Source organism: Hemiscyllium ocellatum, chromosome 24 (genome assembly GCF_020745735.1).
Source record: "Hemiscyllium ocellatum isolate sHemOce1 chromosome 24, sHemOce1.pat.X.cur, whole genome shotgun sequence".
Taxonomy (NCBI): Eukaryota; Metazoa; Chordata; class Chondrichthyes; order Orectolobiformes; family Hemiscylliidae; genus Hemiscyllium; species Hemiscyllium ocellatum.
In genome coordinates, this window is record NC_083424.1 from 43,282,080 (window position 1) to 43,303,141 (window position 21,062).

At 40.1% G+C, this 21,062-nt stretch overlaps 1 protein-coding gene across 1 annotated transcript; it reads right to left on the reverse strand.

Moving 5' to 3' along the window:
- Positions 1–3,319: 3,319 nt before the first annotated feature.
- slc35e4 (solute carrier family 35 member E4) lies at positions 3,320–20,513 on the reverse strand. The gene is made up of 3 exons (XM_060844041.1): positions 20,414–20,513; positions 19,548–20,162; positions 3,320–3,811 (listed from the first exon to the last, which is right to left on the reverse strand). Exons 2-3 carry the CDS (start codon positions 20,143–20,145, stop codon positions 3,372–3,374), a joined length of 1,038 nt encoding a protein of 345 aa, XP_060700024.1. The 5' UTR covers positions 20,146–20,162; positions 20,414–20,513; the 3' UTR covers positions 3,320–3,371.
- Between the last annotated feature and the right edge of the window lie 549 nt (positions 20,514–21,062).

Genomic DNA, 21,062 nt, shown 5'->3' on the forward strand with positions numbered 1-21,062 from the left:
AAGGATGTTGCCAGGGTTGGAGGATTTGAGCTATAGGGAGAGGCTGAACAGGCTGGGGCTGTTTTCCCTGGAGCGTCGGAGCTGAGGGGTGACCTTATGGAGGTTTACAAAATTATGAGGGACATGGATAGGGTAAATAGACAAAGTTTTTTCCCTGGGGTCGAGGAGTCCAGAACTAGAGGCATAGGTTTAGGGCGAGAGGGGAAAGATATAAAAAAGACCTAAGGGACAACATTTTCACACAGAGGGTGGTACGAGAATGGAATGAGCTGCCAGAGGATGTGGTGGAGGCTAGTACAATTGCAACATTCAAAAGGCATTTGGATGGGTATACGAATAGGAAGGGTTTGGAGAGATATGGGCTGGGTGCTGGCAGGTGGGACTAAATTGGGTTGGATATCTGGTTGGCATGGACGAGTTGGACCGAAGGGTCTGTTTCCATGCTGTACTTCTCTATGACTCTATGATGTCTCAACATTTGTGTATTACCCCAATTGGAGCACTGAGTCATCAAGTCATATAGATGTACACCTTTGGACCAATTTGACCATGCTGACCAGATATCCTAACCTAATCTAGTCCCATTTGCCAGTACTTGGCCCATATTCCTCCAAACATTTCCAATTCATATATCCATCCAGATGCCTTTGAAATGTTGTAATTATACCAGCCTCCACCACTTACTCTGGCAGCTCATTCTATACACATTCCACCCTGTGCATGAAAAAGTTGCCCCGAATCCCTTTTAAATCTTTCCCCTCTCACCCTAAACCTATGCCTTCTACTCTGGACTCCCCCATCCAGGGAAAAAAACCTTGTCTGTTTACCCTATCCATGCACTGATTTATCAGACAGTTCCACAGGGTTTTCAGCTCCCCTAAACAGTGTCCTTCTTAAACCCACTGTAAACCAGATATGTTTTTTGTTTCCACCACTTTTCAGAGCATTAACCCCTTCTACACCTGTGATTTGGATGGGAACTTGTAATTGACAATGTACGTATGTGCTGACAGCCCTTGCACAAGTTTGTAGAAATCATAGGGTGAGAATGTAATATTGAAGGCACCTTGACAAGAGGCAGCAGTTCAACTTGTAAATGTGTATTTTATAGCCACATGCTGCTGGTGTTGGATGGAGTGAATGTTTCAGGAAGTGGATGAAATGTCAGTCAAGCAAGTTAGTTGATCTGGAAGGTGTCGAAAATTCGAGTGTTGTTGGAGTTACACTCATCCAGGCTGGAGAGAATTCTTTCACACTCCTAAATGCTTTGTGGCAAACAGTGGAAAGTCTTTGGATTGTCTTGTCAGGTGTGTCACTGACTCTGAGCTACTCTTATAACCACAATGTATAAAACCGCAGTAAAACATGATGACTAATTGTTCACTGAAATAGCACTATGCAAAATAATTGGTAAAGTAGCCAGGAGAGGATGGGAAGTTTTCTTTTAAAACAGTAATTTGCAATGATCTGGAATGCTCTGTCAGAAAATTGACAAAGCAGATTCACTAGTAGTTTTCAAATGAGAATTTGATTTCTATGTTATTTATTTGTTTGTTTATTTTGTTCATTCATTGCTATTCATTTAGGCAGAGTACCTATTTGGCTGATCAAGTTGAGTTTCTGTCAACAGTAACCCCCTGGATGTAGATCGGTGGGGATTGGGCAAATGTAATACTATTGCACGTCAAGGAAACACACAAAGAGAAAGCAAAATGCCGTGGATGTTGGAAATCTGTTACCCAGCTGGTCTGACTGCATTTGTGGAGAGAGAGTTAGCAAAGACTTGTCCTCAGAACTCAAAACGTTAACTCTGTTTCTCTCTCCATGGGTATTGTCAAACTTTGAGTTTCTCTCCAGTGCTTTTTATTTGTTGAAGGTGATTAATCTTGGTTGCGTTGGAAGTGGTCATTGGCTAGCTTATGTAGAATGAATGTTAATTGCCATTTTTCAACCTGATCCTTGATGTTGCAAGGGGCAAAGGCTGCTTCAATATCGAATACATTGACAATGAAACATATGCAATCATCAGTGAACATCCCCACTTCTGTCTTTACAATGGATGGAAAAATAAAGCAGTTGAAAATGGTGATTGGTCCTCATTAGTGTCCTGAGGAACTCCTGCCATGGTTCCCTGGAGTTGAGATCATTGGTGTCCAAAAACCATAACAATCTTACTTTATACTAGTTAGTTTTCCAACCATTATAAATAAAAATGGTTGCACACCAGTGATCCCATTTATAGTCTTCAGATGGTAGTTTGGTATTCTCCCAGTGTCTGCATGAGTTTCCTCTGGGTGCCCTGGTTTCCTCCCACATTCCAGAAGATGTGCAGGCCAGGTGAATGGTAAACGTAGGGAAATGAGTCTGGGCAGGTTACTCTTCGGAGGGTTGATGTGGACTTGTTGGGCTGAAAGGCCTGTTTCCACACAGTAGGGAATCTAATTTAATCTTTTTGAAAAAGAATACTCAACATTGTTAGTTACAGAAAATCAACAGTTTTGGAGAAAAGCACTACTGAGTTGAATAACAAACCACAATTTAGGTTAGTAAGCTGCACAGCTCAATTTGCATATGAATTACTTAGTTGATTTTTAAACCTTATTTACACCAAAAAATAGGGTCTAGTAGAAAAGAGCATATTTCTGCAATTTGATTTTCTTTCATTCTGATTATAAAGATTTGATTCTACATTAAATGTTATTGGATGGTTGTTATTCCTCTTTGGATTGAGGTTAATGCTGATCCTGATCCAAAATTTCTAGTGGAACTTTTGGTGGATTAAATCGATCAAGGATTTAATCCCAGAAATTACCACATTGCCAAAAATAATGTATACACCATGGAAAAAAAAGACTTATTTAGTTTATACTTTTGCTTTGAACATCAGGCTTCAGAATTCTCAGTTAATCAAACAAAGATTTAATATCTGTCTCCACCATAAGATCTTGTTTTATTGGCATGGGGCAGCAGTTTACTAGAGTATTGTAAACCTTGCTGCTTTTTCCTGCCTTCTACACAACAACCATAGACACCTGAACTCCAAGATCCAAAGTTTCAGTAAGCATTTCTTCTTCATTCATTGGTCAGCCTTGGCTTTGTGATAAGAACTATTTTTTCCTCAAATGTTCAAATCATATTTACAATAAAAATTGAGCTCTTTTTAATAATCTGGGCTAATGTATTCAATACAATTCCAGTCACAGACTCTTCATACATTTGAATGGGACAATATATTGAGTAAAACATGAATTTAAATAAGGCAATGTGCTTTACTTTAATAACTTTAGTATTTTGTCTGCCCGCAGTTTGGCAAAAATTTAACTCTACTGCATTACAAATACATCATTTCCGTCTATACACAAGGCTTTCTTTCAGTCAGTTTTTAACTTGTCTTGCTCATCGTGATGTCTAATTCTTGAATTCAGATAGTCTGTTATTAAGTCTGAGTTCTGATACATCAACACACCCGTTAGCGTTAGCCCGATTCCAGCGTAGCTTAACGCAGTCATCTCACTGCCAAAGAGGACTTGTGAAATAACAAGGTTTCCAACCATGTTGAGGTTACCCAGAACATGTAGAGTGACAGCAGAGGTAAGTGTGGTGACACAAAAGCTTGCCAGGTTGTACAGGACTGAGCCGAGGCAGCTGAGAAGGATGAATATCCAAAGTCTGTTGTCATATTTGGCCGATGATTCCCATTCATTGCCACCCTCCAGCAGTAAAGCAGCTGAAATAAGGATGCAGAAACTTGGGATGGACATCAAATAGAGCAGGATGACAGAGTTGATCTTTTCTTCCTGAAGCAGAATACCTGGAAAACATAGAAAATCATGAATTTTGCAATACAGGACTCAATGTGTAATATACAATTTTACATTGAACACCAACAAAATATTACTAATGGAGACAAAGGGGGAGCTTGAAGCAGAGGCACTGAGGAAGTGGACAAAGGACAGAATCTGAGGCAGAAGCAAAAAAAGGGAAGTGAAAAGTTCAGTGAGTGCTGAAGAAGAGATACTTAGAACTGACTTTTCCAGCATTTCTAACGGCAAATGTAAGCCTACACTTTGGAATCTATTTCAATTTTCAAATGAACCTGAGCAGTTTCCAAAGTGTGTCTTTCAAAGATCAAGGAATTCCTCATTAAAAAGTTTCTTTGAATCACCAGTCGCTGCATCTAAGCTGTATGGTGTTTCCATAGCAATGACTCAGCACAGCAAAAGTTCTGTTTCCCTCAAGGCACATAAAATGTAAGTGTGGAAAAATATATGCTGACTATACCCAAGTTAAGAAATGTTTTATTCAATTCAGTAACCATGAAACCAAACTGTGTGGGAGGTGCTGTGGGTGAGATTCTTCCTGAACATCAGGACTGTAACTTCATACATAACATCTGCTTTCACTAGCTGTTGATTTGCCAGTAATGGTAACAAGTTCCTTCCTGAATAATATTCAATGATGAAAGTGACTCACTAAATTTAAAAGCAAACATGTTTCTCATGTGTCAGTGTTGATTGTGAAATATAACTGCAACAGGACTTTGTTTACTACAAGCAATTTTTTCACAGTCAGGTCAATTAACTAAATTGTAACAATAATAAGCCCCATGCAAATAAGCAGAGCTGTTGTGTAAACAGGGATGGGACATGGATTATTGAAGACAAACCACCTGATGAGAACAACGATTGTCAACGGCAAAGTTTATGATTCCCAATTAGTATTACTTTGTTTTGATAAGTTTCAAACTATTCTTTTCCAAGAATGGGTGATTGTGAGCAGAGGTGGAGTGGGTGAGAACGTCCCTCAGAACACTGAGCCAGTCAATTTGACAAGGGGTGTCAACCAAGTCATGTTTCTTCGGGCCAGGGCTGCTCATACCCAAAGGGAAGACAACAGCACCACCACAATGCAACAACAGCCAATAAGAGAGTCACAGAGCTGCACAGCCCAGAAGCAGACCCTCCGGTTCAACTTGTCCATGCCATCCTAAACTAATCGAGTCTCATTTGCCAGTATTTGGCCCATATCCCTCTTCAAAAAACTCAAGTTACTGAGACAAGATTTCCCTCCCAATAAGCCATGCTAACTATCCCTAATCAGTCCTTGCCTTTCCAAATATATGTAAATCCTGTTTCTCGGGATTCACTCCAACAACATGCCCACCACCGATGTCAAGCTTACTGGTTTATAGTTCCCTGGCTTTTCCTTACCACCTTTCTTAAATAGTGGCACCACATTAACCAACCTCCAGTCTTCTAGCACCTGTGACTATCAATGATACAAATATCTCAGTAAGGGCCCCAGCAATCACTTCTGTAGCGACCCACAGAGTTCTGGGCCACACCTGATCACGTCCTGGGAATTTATCCACCTTTATGCATTTTAAGACATCCAGCACCACCTCCTTTGTAATATGGACATTTTTAAGATGTCACCATCAATTGCCCCACATTCTATATCTTCCATATCCTTCTCCACAGTAAACACCGATGCAAAAAACTCGTTTGGTATCTCCCCCATCTCCTGTGGCTCCACACAGATGCTGCCTTGCTGATCTTTGAGGCACCCTATTCTCTCCCCAGTTACCATTTTGTCCTTAAATCGATTTATAAAATCCCTTTGAATTCTCCTTAACCCTATTTGCCAAAGCTATCTCATGTCCCCTTTTTGCCCTCCTGATTTCCCTCTTCAGTATTTTCTTACTGCCTTTATATTCTTTTAAGGATCCACTCAGTCTCTGCTGTCTATACATGACATTTGCTTCCTTCTTTTTCTTGACCAAAACCTCAATTTCTCTAGTCATCCAGAATTCCCTACACCTACTAGCCTTGCCTTTCACCCTAACAGGAACATACTGTCTCTGGACTCTTGTTATCTCATTTTTGAAGGTTTCCCATTTTCTAGTTGTCCCTTTACCTGCAAACATCCACCCCAATCACCCTTTGAAAATTCTTGCCTTATACCATCAAACTGGCCTCCCACCAATTTAGAACTTTAACTTTTGGATCTGGTCTAACCTTTTTCATCAGTACTTTCCAACTAATAGAATTATGGTTGCTGGCCCCAACGTGCTCCCCCACTGACATCGCTGTCACTTGCCCTGCCTTATTTCAGACTAATCCCTTTCTTCACTATCACCCTAGGTCCCACCCCCCCACCCCCTCCCCTTACCAGTTTAAATGCTCCTGAGCAGCTCTCACAAATCTCCCTACCAGTATATCGTCCCATTCCAATTCATGTACAATCCTTCCTTCTACCCCAGAAGAGATTCCAATGATCCAAAAATGTGAACATTTCTCCCCTGCACCAACTCCTCAGCCACACATTCATCTTTTCTATCCTCCTATTCCTACCCTCAGTAGCTCACAGCACTGGCAGTAATCAGATATTACTACCCGCGAGGACATCTTTTTAAATTCCTGCCTAACTTTCTAATTTCTCCCTTCAGAATCTCATCCTTTTCCCTTCCTATGTCGTTAATTCCAATGTGCATAATTCCAATGTGCTCTTCCCACTCCCCTTTGAGAATATTCTGCACTCTGTCCGAGATATCCTTGATCCTGGCAGCAGGGAGGCAACACACCATTTTGATTTCTTGCTGTCGGCTACAGAAATGTCTGTCTGTGCCTCTTACTAGAGTGTCCCCTATCATGAAGGATTGCATGGAACCTGACATAACCCTCATTACATTAGAGCCATTCTCGGTACCAGAAACTTGGCTATTCATGCTACATTCTCCTGAGAGTCTATTACTCCCTACGCTTTCCAAAACAACATACTTGTTTGAGATGAGGATAGCCACAGGAGACTTATGTGCTACCCGCCTCTCTCTCTCCTACCGTTCCTGGAGTTAACCCATCTACCTGACTGTATCCATGGTTTTTCTCCCCTCCTATAACCGCCACCATCACACCCCTAGCTCCTGTGAATTCCTCATTGCCTCCAACTGCTGCTCCAACCAATCCATGCGAGCTGATAGGACCTGCAACTAACAACACTGCCTGCAGACATAATCATCAGTAACATGGAAATTATCCCTTATCACCCACATCCAACAGGTACAGCACATCAACTCCATTAAAGGGTATCTTTGCTCCTTAACAATCTATACACGCAGAAAATAGCACTGTCTTACAGTGTTCCAGGCTAACTTAGCGCTACGTTTTATATTTTAAAAATTTAATCAAGAGTCAAATCTCAATAAAACATATAATCAAAAAAAAAATCCACTGTACTCACTAGTGTAGATTTACAGCAAGGATACACTTAAATACTATGCACTACTCTCTTGTGCTGTGAGCTCTCCCCCACAGGTTCCTCCTAGGTCAAGTGTGATTTTCACTGTTTGTTAATTTTTATTAGATGCACTGCAATGTCCAGAGATACTTGAACCCAAACAGCAAAGGCAGTAGACGTGCAGATTCACTGCTGTATCAGACAACAGTGTAGGTTTCTTTCTCGCATCATGTGGTCTCTGCCTTTGTCTCTCTTCCTCCTTTTTAAAGTGCCATTGTTTGAATCTATTCTCCCCCAAAGTTTCAAAACAATGTAACAGCTTATAAACAGTAATTACTGCTCCCGAAATTCAAGGAAATCACCTTCAACACTTAAAATATCTCAAAAAAAAGGAGCAACTCCTACAGCCACAACTTTTTCCTGTCCTCTATCTTGGATTACCCAGAATCCAAGGGGATGTATCTGTAGAAGAACAGGAGCTTCTTGAAGTCTAGCAGACGATACTAAAAAAGGTTTCTGAGACAGGGAGACCATTGTCTTGGAATCACCATCCTGCTGAGAGACTGAACGTGACAACATAGACAATGAAAGGTCATTTTCTTTTTCATGTTAGCTGCAATGCCTGTATAACAGTCATGTGTTATCTGAATATTATATTTCGTTATGGGGAGTCATGAAATAAGGGGTGGGGGAGGGGTGTTATATAAATAGTTGGGTCTGAGTTGCCTCTTTAAGAGAGTGAACCAGGTGACTCAGAGGCAGGAGCTGAGGACCCTCAATAAAGTATCCCCTGTTCAAGTTCATTGTCTGCCTGCGTTGTGTTCTATTTACATTTCTAGTGGTCATGTTTCACATTTGTGATGACTTGTGGAAAAGTGTGGGTTCATTTCTAATGTACTAATTCCACAAAGGTGAAGAAGCGAATGTAGAGAAAACATTGCACTAGGACAGAAATGAATTAACCGTGTAGTATGGAGTACGTTAGTAGATTTCAAGCCATTTAGACTGATCAAAGTCAAAGTTTATATGCTTTTTTCTTTTGCGGAGAGAGTGTTTATCAACTCCCTCTGTCTTTTCTCCCTCATTCCACATACAGTATTACAGGTGTTTCCTATATATGTGTGTATATAAGTATAGCTGCTATATTCCCACAAGATCACAGAGCGATTCGCTCACTAGAAAGAGAAAGAGAGAGACATTGGTGGTGAGTTTAATCTGATGATCACCACGCCTCACTCGAGGGGTGAGGTTGAGAAGTCAGGATTTTCATGGTAATCTCAGCTAGTAGAGGATGTGCACAGACAACTAATAACCACTATCTGTTTATTCTTAACCCACAAAAAGACATTATCAATGTGATTAACGAGACAGACACATGAAGAACTTTGATCAGGTGCAGGAAATAGAGGCACCAGACAGTATTTTTATTAATTGTCACTGCCTTCAGGAGATATAGGAAGAAAGCTGAAAAACAAGTGTTGCTCTGAAAGAGTGCTTGTTTGTTGTTGATGGGTGATTAGATGAGATTCAGCACACTAAATGACTAATATTTATTTCCTGACCAATATTTATTTATAAGAACATACAATTCGAATGAGTGTGCTCTAAATATACTCACTGAATATCAAATCTCTGCCAGAGGGAAAGTGACCTTAGGTCATGTGATTACTTTGAATCACAGACTATGTATAGGTTGGTTAAAATTGCAGCAGTACAGATTCTAATGTATGGCATGAGTGAGTAGGAAAGAAACTATTTGCAACAATAATCACACACTCAATTGCTATTCAGTTAGAGTTGTACAGCATGGAAATAGCCCACCAGGTATCCTAAATTAATCTAGTCCCATTTGCCAGCATTTAATCCGTATCCCTCTAAAGCCTTCTAAATATTTCCTATTCATATACCCATCCAGATGTCTTTTAAATTTTGTTATTTACCAGTCCCCACCACTTCCTCTGGTAGCTCATTCCCCACACAAACCACCCTCTGTGTGAAAAAGTTGCTCATAAGGTCCCTTTTAAATCTTTTCCCTTCTCACCTTAAAACAATGCTGTCTAGTTTCCCCTACCTTGGGAAAAGACCTTTCCTTTTCACCCTATCAATGCCCTCATGATTTTATAAACCTCCATAAGGTCGCTTTTCAGCGTCTGACATTCCAGGGAAATACGTCCCTGCCTATTTAGCCTCTCCCTACAGCTCAAATCCTCCAACCACAGTAACATCCCTGGAAATCTTTCCTGAACTCTTTCAAATTTAACAATATCTTTCACATAGCAATGATTCCAGAATTGAACTCAGTATTCCAAAAATGGCCTAACCAATGTCCTCCCAACTCATAAACTCAATGCACTCGCCAATAAAGGAAAGCATACTAAATACCTTCATCACTACCCTGTCTACCTGTGACTCTACCTTCAAGGAACTATGAACCTGTGTCCCAAGGTCTCTTTGTTCAACACTCCCATGGCCCCAATCATTAAGTGTGTAAGTCCTGCTATGATTTGCTTTCCAAAATGCTACAACTCACATTTATCTAAATTAAACTCTACCTGCCAGTCCTTGGCCCATTGGCCCACCTGATCAAAGTTCTGTTGTACTCTGAGATAACCTTCTTCACTGTTTGCTACACCACCAATTTTGGTGTCAACTGCAAACTTACTAACCATTCCTCCCATGTTCACATCAAAATTATTTATATAAATGACAAAAAGCAGTGGACTCAGCACCAATCCTTGTGAGACACCACTGGCTGTCAATCCGAAAAACAACCCTCCACCATCTGTTATTGTGTTAGCTGTTGCAGCTTACTGAATTAAGATGGGAAATGTTGAACTAGGTAAACAGTAGTCAGCCTTCCAAGACCAAAAGGTGACATTACAATAATGCTAGAAAATAACATTCAAAATATTTTGCTTTCCATTTAACAGTAATTATAGAGTCATAGAGATGTACAGCATAGAAACAGACCCTTCGGTGCAACCCATCCATGCCGACCAGATATCCCAACCCAATCTAGTCCCACCTGCCAGCATCCGGCCCATATCCCTCCAAACCCTTCCTATTCATATACCCATCCAAATGCCTCTTAAATGTTGCAATTGTACCAGCCTCCACCACATCCTCTGGCAGCTCGTTCCATAAACGTACCACACTTTGTGTGAAAAAGTTGCCCCGTAGTCTCTTTTATATTTTTCCCCTCTCACCCTAAACCTATGCCCTCTAGTTCTGGACTCCCCAACCCTAGGGAAAAGAATTTGCCTATTTACCCTATCCATGCCCCTCATAATTTTGTAAACCTCTATAAGGTCACCCCTCAGCCTCCGATACTTCACGGAAAACAGCCCCAGCCTGTTCAGCTTCTGCCAATAGCTCAAATCCTCCAACCCTGGCAACATCCTTGTAAATTTTTTCTGAACCCTTTCAAGTTTCACAACATCTTTCACAGAGGAAGGAGACCAGAATTGCACGCAAATATGTAATTTGCAATTTCATCTTGGGATATATAACTCCAGAATCTGTTGGGAAAACTAACTTAAAAGTTTAATGGGGACATTTATATTCTTGTGTAAATAGCTCAGCAATTTTATTGCAAAGAAATATTACACAAATCTGCAAATAACCCAAAATTAATAGATGATCCATACCACTCTGAAAAACTGACGCTTGCCAACAACCTCCCCACAAATTTCAAAGATTGCTGTATTACTGAACTGGCAAAACATATTGCATCAGCCACAGAATGTTAAGGGTCTTGTTTGACTATCTAAGATTCCTGTTAACAATAGGATTTACATTACTGCAATGATACTCAACCAGAAAGAACAACTAAAAATTCTGGATTGATGTTCCTACTGATAATAAAAAGGTATTCAAAGTGCAGACTTAAACCATACAGGACAGTTACACCCATGATGTTATCCAAATAACTGGAACTACTCCATCTTTCATTTTCTACTTTGGACTTTTCTAAACAAGTTAGATGTTGAATGTTTAATTCCTGCTCCTGATTTTTCTGTAGTCATGTCTCAGTCAGTTTCCAACCTGATCATCTTGTATGAATCAACCATGTCAGACTTGTGTGTCCAGGCCTTTGATTCAAAGCTAGTTTCTGACAGATGGAAAGAGCTGATCCTATATCTAAATTAGAAATGAGAGAGAAGAAGATGGAAAGACAGGCTTTTGAAAAGGTGAGGATATGATATGCTTAGTAAATCAAAGAAAGTTATATTAACTGGGTAAAAGTAATTTTAAAAGAATGAAATAAGACAGAAAATGGAGAGAGGAAGAAGGGGAAGTATGTTTGGCTTTATGATTCCAATATTCAAATATTTAAAATACAATTTTATACGTATATGCCTTTTATTTTGTAGCTCACAGTTAAAATGCCTTAACGAGAACTACTTCAAACAATGAAGCAGTGTTATCGTGTTGCATTAATATTCATAACAGTATTACAGAATGTGAGACCCAGGGACATATTTAGCATGACATTTAAAATAGACGAAGCAGGAAGGAAGCAATAAGATTAATAGTGTGCTTATTTTTAGCTGATGTTAAAAATTCACACAACTGAAAATTTGTGTGAAAGTATTAACAACTGTGAGTAGATATCACAAGAGCACTCAGCAGTCAATGAGAAGCAACTACTCCATGAATGGAGCTTTAAAACACTGATAGCCTCCATGACAAAATTCAAAAAGATGATCTTTTAAAATTATATGATGGGATTTTATAGTGGCAGTGACCCCATTTGGCAGCACAAAGGTCAGTTAACAACCAGCCTCACAGAAGTCCCAACTTTATTTTATGTTCATACCTACTGTAGTTGGGGGTCTCTTTTTTTTTAAAAAGAGCTGCTCCCAAGGAACTGCTGACCAATTCAAGGGACACTGGTGAGGCTACTTTTAGAATACTGTGCTCAATTCTTGTCTCCCTGCTAGAGAAAAGATTATACTAAATTTGAAAGGGTTCAGAAAAGGTTTCCAAAGATGTCTTCAGTGTTGCTAGGTTTGAGCTATAGGGGGAGGCAGAATAGGCTGAGGCTGTTTTCCCTGGAGCCCCGGAGGCTGAGGGATGATGTTTCAGAGGTTCATAAAATCATTAGGGGCCTGGACAGGGTACATAGACAAGGTCTTTTTCCCAGAGCAGGGGAATCCAAAACTAAAGAGCATAGGTTAAAGGTGAGAAGGAAAAGATTTAAAAGGGACCGAAGGGACAATATTTTCACGCAGAGGGTGGTGTGTGTATGGAATGAGCTGCAAAAGGAGATGGATACAATTACAACACGTAAAAGGCAACTGGCTGGGTACATGAATAGGAAGGGTTTAGAGACATAAGGGCCAAAAGCTGGCAAATTGAACTAGATCATTTTAGGATATCTGATCAGAATGAATAAGTTGGACTGATGGGAATGTTTCTGTGCTGTATAATTCAATGACTCTCCGACTTATTCAACCTGCAAACTACTGGGGTCTTTTTCACAACATACCTTCCTCTGCATTTTTGTCTCATCTGCAAATTTAGCCACAATGTTATTGCTCCACTCATCTGAGAATTTTATTTAAATTGTAAGATGTTGAGACAAGAACACAAACCCTTGCAGGACTCTACACATAACATCCTGCACATCAGACAAAGGCCCAATAATGCATACTCTTGGTTTTCCTGCCAACCAGCCAACCTTCTATCCATGCTAATATGCTAATCCCTATACTGTGAGCTCTTATTTTCTGCAGTAACCTTTTATGTGCCAACTTATCAAATGCCTTGTTTAAATACAAATACTGTACATTACATACTCCCCTTTATACAGTTTAATACTGCATCCCCTAGGAGATCTTTCTTTCACAAAACCTTGCTGCCTTTTCTTGATTAATTTGAGAGTTTTTAAGTATCCAATGATAACCTCTTTAATGGTCAATTCTGACACCTTTTCAATAACAAACTTCAAGATAACTAACCTATACTTTTTTTTTGTTTGCCAATTCTCTTGTTACTTGAATAGAGGAATTATAGAGGTATCAACTCAACTTTAATTCATGAGGAAGGAAAACTGAATAATCAACAATTTTTGTGTCAAGTTCTAATTGTCAACACTTACGAGTATGAAAGTCTAACCTAAATGATTTTAGTTAGCTGTCCAACAGCTTACTTCTTTATTAGGAGCAGAGGTTCTTCAAATGTTTCATACATTTTTAAAACCTTCCTCATGCTGGATGATCATAGAATACATAACGTCAGGCTTTTTGCTGGGGCTGAATATTCTTGACTTGTTGGCATCCTCCTGCACTAACTCTGTTTGAGAGTTTCCACTCTTTGGTGGCATGAATCTGGAATCTTTGCCTGAATCAAACATAACAACTGGCCGAGAGAGAATGCCAACTACAATACTGCATTCTCAAGGAGATTATATGCAGCCAACATGCCTCTTCCATGGTAGCTGTGTCCCCCATTCTGAGTTCTCAACCTGGCTAAAGACTAGACAGGCAAAACTCACTTTCTTTTGAGTTATCTTTCGAACAAAGGGAAGTGAGGGGGTTTAAAATCATCCTTCTGAAGCAGAGATCATTTCCACAACAGCATGGGTGATTTTTCAGCCTTTGCAGACAACCAGTGAGTCTATCGTATACATGAAAATGACATGGTACTATGATAGCACCTCACACACTCAGTGTTGGAAATGTCCAGGATTGCACACATGGGTTTTCAGGGATGCTATTTTTCATTTATCAGTTGCTTCTATTTCTATTAGCCCCATGAACACCTATTTCTAGTAAAAAATACATTCGCTAAGGAAAAAAAAAACACTGGGCAGGATTTTCCCAGGCCTGAAGTAGTTTGATAATGGTAAGAAAGTTGGGAAAATAAGGGGAGAATGAAAATAATCAGACTCATTACGTTTAGAAATTGTTTCCAAATTTTCCTCTTCACCTTTGAATGGTAACTTCAGAATCCCTTATTATGCGTATCTATCTTATTTCCATGTATTTACATCTCATTAATGATCTAGCTCATCTGATTTTTACGGTACTTCTAATTCTCCTCTCCTCCCTGAAAACTTAGATAGTGTAAATTCCCAACAAAAATATATCATAGCAGGTATAATATCTGCAGGTCGCCGAATGCCGGTCCTGGCCATCACCCAATCTGTCTTCATCATAATGTCTCTGCATCTTCCTGATGAAGGGCTTATGCTCGAAACGTTGAATTCTCTATTCCTGAGATGCTGCCTAACCTGCTGTGCTTTGACCAGCAACACATTTGCAGCTGTGATCTCCAGCATCTGCAGACCTCATTTTTTACTCGAAGATCTACCATAGTCACCATATTCCTTGACATTTTGCCCACAAAAGGGACACAGCCAAACCACCAGTCTTACCACATTATCATGCCTGATTTCGGTCCAATTCAAACCCACTTCAGCCCTTCAGGTCTTCATTTTGGAGCTCAGGGACAACTATTGCTTGTATGCCTCAGTCAGGTCATTTTGTATGTAGGTACACACACATATCTGAACAGAATGCATCTTATGGCTCTTAGCTCACTTTCTTAGCACTCACTCACTTTGTGGTTACTTGGAGGTTTCCAGCCTATGCAGCATGCATTACCTATATTAGCACAAAGAGTCTTCTTCAGTGCTCAGTTGCAGGCTGCCAGCCACTGCAGGTATGCACTTTGCAGAGGGAGAGGCATGCAACTTGTCACACTGAGGAGTACTGACCAGGAGGAGGTGTGCAAGTAGCTCTGGTGCATACCCTCAATGTCAGAGCTACAGCATGTACCAGCAGTTTATGCAGCAAACACACTGAACATGATTTAAGTAAATAGCCATATCTGAAAGTCAAGGGGGAGTAATCCTTACTGGGGTTAAAGGAGATTACAGGTCATCAAAGGATCCAGTCACTGTTTTTAAGGGGCTTATCCGATTCCAGTTCAAGTGGATGACCACAGTTGATCCTGCAAGTTAGTGTAACCAGTTTAGGGATTACAGTGATATTAGTCGGGATGCTGTGGAAACATCAGTCTGGTGATGAGACAAAGTGGACAATGATTATTGAGTATGAAAATTCATATTACACCACATTTTCTGGATTGCCTTTATCTGAGGTACAAATTATGTTGCGATAATACTATGGCTTTAAGAGATGTATTTTGTCGCTTTTTTACATTAAGCAAGGTTGAAACAGAGGTGTCAAGTGGTCTGTTCCAAGCCAATAAAGTAAACAATTTGCGAGGCCTTGTCTTTTCTTAAGTTGGAACAATAGAACCAGCATGAGGTGGGGTCATACTCCTGCAGAAACATCATTTTAATTTAACTTTCAATAGCCGTTGGGGTTTGGAAGGGGATATGCATCTCTCCCTGTTACAGCAAAATGCTTGAGTTCTCTTTCTCACTCAGAATTTTATATTGATGTTCTTTCCACCTGGACTGGAGAATTGCATTTCAGACAATCTATTTGACTGAATTTGTCTTTGCTAAGAGTGTGTTTATGAGATGCTACTGTATTGGAATAGTTGCTGTTTAGTAATTAAATGGTCTACTAGAGTTAAACTATTCCAATTCTTCTTTCTTTTGTTTGTGTTTTAACTATAATTGTGAGAATAAAAAGTGTGCTTTGCTTCAATCAAATTACAACCAAACACTAAGCCTTACACTTGCCTTTAAAAATAAGAAAATGTTGGGGTCTATGCTATCTTCTTAGTATATTTTGAGGTGGTTTGATTTGGCACATAACAATATCTTCAAAGTAAAACTCCATGTTTGTCAAACATAATTTCCCTTTCATATATATGTGTTAATTCTGTCTAGATTTTAATATTACTTTCTAAATATCTAGTTAGCATATCCTTCATAACATTCCTGCTACTAAGGTCAAAGTAACAGGTCTGTAGTTCTCCATTCTTCCTATTCCATCCTTCTTAAATAGTGTAGTTACATTTATATTTTCCAGTATAGAGGAACAATTCCAGAAAATATAGATTTTTTAAAAGATAACTATCAATACTTTAATTATCTCTATAGCCACCTATTTTAACAGTCTAAAATATAATTCGTCTGGTCCAGCGGGGATACAGAATCAAAGAATTAGTATGGTGCAGCAGTGAGTATTTCATTTAGTGCCATTTCCTGGTTTTCTCCCTCTAAACTTGTACATTAGCTCCTAGGCAGGAAACAGTGAGCAGGGATAGGGTGTTCTTTCTCAGCTTGGCAGTAAGTGACCAGTGGGGTTACAAAAGGATCAGTGCTGAGACCACAACTGTTTATAATATATATTAATGACTTGGAGGAAGCAAGTGAATGTACAGTAGCCAAATGTTCAGATGACATAAAAATAGTAGAAAGGCAGGATGTGAGAGGGACAGAAACAAAATACAGAGAAAGGAAAGAAGGGTTCAGAAAAGATTTACAAGGATGTTGCCAGGGTTGGAGGATTTGAGCTATAGGGAGAGGCTGAACAGGCTGGGGCTGTTTTCCCTGGAGCGTCGGAGACTGAGGGGTGACCTCATAGAGGTTTACAAAATTATGGGGGACATTTATAGGATAAATAGACAAAGTCTTTTCCCTGGGGTTGGGGAGTCCAGAACTAGAGGGCATAGGTTTAGGGTGAGAGGGGAAAGATAGAAAAGAGACCTGAGCGACAACCTTTTCACAAAGCGGATGGTACGTGTATGGAATGAGCTGCCAGAGGAAGTGGTGGAGACTGGTACAATTGCAACATTTAAAAGGCATCTGGATGGATAAATGAAGGGGAAGGGTTTGGAAGGATATGGGCTGGGTGCTGGCAGGTGGAACTAGATTGGGTTGGGATATCTGGTCAGTATGGACGGGTTGGACTGAAGGGTCTGTTTCTATTCTGTATATCTCTATGACTATAAGTGAGCAAAAAGTTGGTCAATCAAGTACAATGTGGGAAAATGTGAAGTTGTTCATTCTGGAACAGGGAACAAAAGAACAAACTATTATTTAAATGTAGAAAATTCCAAGAAGTTTTAACACAACTGGAGTTTGGAAATACTTGAACATAAAACACAAAAAGCTCATATACAGGTGCAGCAAGACGTCAGGAGGGTTAATGCAATGTTGATTCTTATACTCCAACCATCTTGAAATAAGAGCAGGGAAGTCTAACTGCAACTGTACAAGGTGCTGGTTAGATCACATTTATAGCATTGTGAGCAGTGTTGGATGTATATTTAGGGGGAGATATTTTATTGAAGGCAGTTCAAAGAAGGTTCACTCAGATGTTCGCTGGTATGGAGGAATTGTCCTATTAGCAAGGACTACACAAGTTGAGACTGTACTAGTGGAATGAGAGATGATCTCATTGAAAAGCATACAGGATTTGTAAGGGGCTTGGCAAGGTAAATTCTAAGAGGTTGTTTCCCCTCATAGGACAGTCAAGGTACAGAGGAACAGTGTAAGAATAAAGGGGTACGAATTTAAGATTGAGATGAGGAGACTTTTTCCCCCCCCTCAGAGGGCTGAGAATCTTTGGAGAACATTGGCTTGTACCTTGTTTAGATTTAAAGCTGCGATTGATAGATCCTGGATTGGTAGGAGAATCAAGGGTTATGGGAAAAGGACAGATTTAAGGAATAGTGTATTATTCATGATCTCATTAAATGGCAGAGCAGATTTGAAGGAGGTGAACAGCCTACTCCTGTTCCTATTTCTTATGATCTTATTAGGCATTTTAAATTATTTTTCTAATATCCTTCTAATGCTCAAATCAACCTACCTCCACTACAGTCTCAAGCAGAGCATTCCAGACTCTAATTCCCTGCTACATTAAAAAAAGATTTTCTTTAAATCAATTTGCTTTCTTACAAATTATTTTAAATCTGTGCTCATTCATTCTCAATATTTACATCAGTGGGAACACTTCTCCTGATTTACTTTGTCCAGACCTTTCATAATTTTGAGGACATAATTACAAGGACACCCAGCTCCTTTCGAACATCAACTCTTCCCAGCCTCTTACAATTTAAGAAATATTCTGTCTTTCCATTTTTTTTCTACCAACAAATAACTTCACATGTATTCACATATATTTCACTTGTCATGTTGTTGCAAATTCACTTCGTATATCCCAGACCACCCCTTACATCTTCTTCACGACTTACTTTCCTAACTAATTTTGGTTCACCAGCAAAGTATTACAATTGGTATAAGATCTTCTCTAAATTATTTTCTTTGCCAAGGTAAACAGCTTCAACATCTCCAATCTATCGTCATAACTGAGATTCCAAATCCCTGGAACCATTCTTGCTAACCTTTCCTACACTCTCACCAATGCCCTCACATCCTTCCCAAAGGTAATGCCCAGAAATGGACACAACATTAGACGCTCAGCTCTATTTTTCCTGACTGAACTGACAAAGAAGTTTTCTCAGGCACTCCAGAGGAAAGTCAAGAGTCAACCAGGTTTGATATATCACCTTAGTCCTGACTAGGTAAGGTGGTAGTGGTGGTGGTAGGTATTGATGAAACAGTTAAGATTTTATAATAATTTGCAAGTTTCATGATTTGGTGAATTCTTTTTAGAAAATTGAATTCAATTCCTTCAACTACCAGGCACATGCACTGCACCTATTATTGTCTCTGTATTCTCACATATAAAATAAAGTGTTTTATAAACAAGTGAATGATTTCAATAATGTAAATACCTCAGTGGTGATGATATTGCACAAGCATGGAGACTGAATTCATAATTGTAAACTAGTGGAAAATAATTCATGATCATCTTTTTCTTGTAAAATGATGATAAAATGCCTGGAAGAATCATCTGGATCACAAATTGAGATACAGGCTTTAAGCACGTTCAAAACAAAGATGGATACCTGGTTGATGATTTGCAGCACTAAAAGGAGGAGGTTCACAGCTGACTGCCCATTTTTCACCCTTGACTTGTGAACTTGCATCATTCCTGGCTGTGAATCATGAGACTATTATTCTGCAACCATGGTGTCACAATTGGATTTGCACTTGTGCTTTATGTAACCATCTACACCTCAGTATTTGTTAAGTGATATTGTCTGAGCCATATATTATCATTAACATTCTGGTGGAGATTAAGAAAATGTTAATCTGGAGAGTGGAGCAGGAGTGTAATCTCACTCAATTTCATGATGCATCCTACCTCAATAGACTTCTATCAAGACAGACTTGTGATAATTTTCTCTTTTCATCACAAAGCAAAACTCTTTTTGCCCATCTTAATGATTATGCACCAACCCACCTTCCAACATCCCCATCCCCAACTGTCCACGGTACTGTTAGTAAATCAGAGAAGAACAAGCCGACTCACTTTGTTGGATAGACTTCACTCCTCTCAACATAGTTGCCGCAAAAATGTAGAGGCATCCTTTGTGATCAAACTGCACCTCACCCATGAGACTGAATGATGCTCCCAGGCAGATGGGCATCATGGCAGTGTACTTGAGGATGTGGTGGTCCTTACCCAGAAAGAGCTTTGATATGGCTATAGTAAATAGAGGAGTGGTGGTGGAGATCACTTGTGCAAAGGAGAGCTGCACGCAATTCAGTCCCATGTTGCCAAAGCCGATGGTGGCACAGAAGGTCAAGCTGAGCAGGAACACTTTGAATTTAGCAGCAGCAGGTAACCCGGTGACTTCTTTAATCTCCAGGTTGACGAATCCCATCCGGATCAAAGCGTAGTCGATAACAATGGCTGTCAGCATGTGAAGCGCCGACAGCAGGAGGGGGTACCGGAAATTGTAGACGGCGAAGATGCATTTGTTGAGGCTGGTTATGGTGGTGCCGGTGGCGAGAAGGACAGCCACTGCCGCCAGAGTGTGCAGCATCCGCCGCTTCTTGTGGGCCGGCCCGGCGGCTGGCTCGCATATTGGCGGAGCAAACTCCGGGAACACATCAGTAGTTGTCATGGTAACTCCATCGCCGGCTGAAAAAAGATAGTCTTTGGGTTACCCTTCTCCTCTCTGTGTCCTCTGACGCCCCTCGGCTGTGAAATTCCAGGCAGATCCTCGCTGCTCTCCCGCAATAACAAGTGTTCAATATTTCGACAGTCACCGCCCATTGAACATAACGTGTGTGTTAACCTTTCGATTAATCTTTCTTTCTCCCTATAGGATGCTACCTCGGATCCCGCCTGGAGCAGCTGAAGTGTAAAATAAACGCGGTTCCTGAACTCACCACGCCTCGCTGTTGTCAGATGCTGTCTGATGAATCAGCCTCTGCCTTGGAACGTCTTAATAATGCCTTCCAGCTTCGCTCACTTCGGCCTCCAGCACACTGCTCGCAGCCTCGGCTGCTCCAATGAATCAATCGCAGAAATCCGCAGGATCACACACTAGACGTCAGATTTCCAAATTTAGACTTTGATGAGGCGGTTCCAGCTACTGGGCAGCTTCCAACGTACGAAACAAAAACCCAAATCGGGTGCAGAAGGGTTTTTATTTTCCTTTTCATGAATTATGCAGAATTACAACACACATGTTGTTTTTGTTTAATGACGACGACCATCAGGCATTTAAATCTAGGACGGTGGGGTCCTGCAGTAATTCACACGCATTGCAAAGCGCTAGGTTTTTACTTACACTGAAGAAGCCGTATACATTTCACATGATATTTATAACACCATTTATATCCTTTTTACAAACGTTGCAAGGCTTAATGTCGTCTATAAACAAAATCCATCAGAATTTTTAAAATGTTCATTAATTCTTGTGCAAAATTGAAAATTCTGAGGAAGGGTCATTGGACTCGAAGAGCGTTAATTCTGAATTTTCTTCACATATCTGCTGAACTTTTCCAGCAACTTCTGTTTTTGTTCGTGAAAATT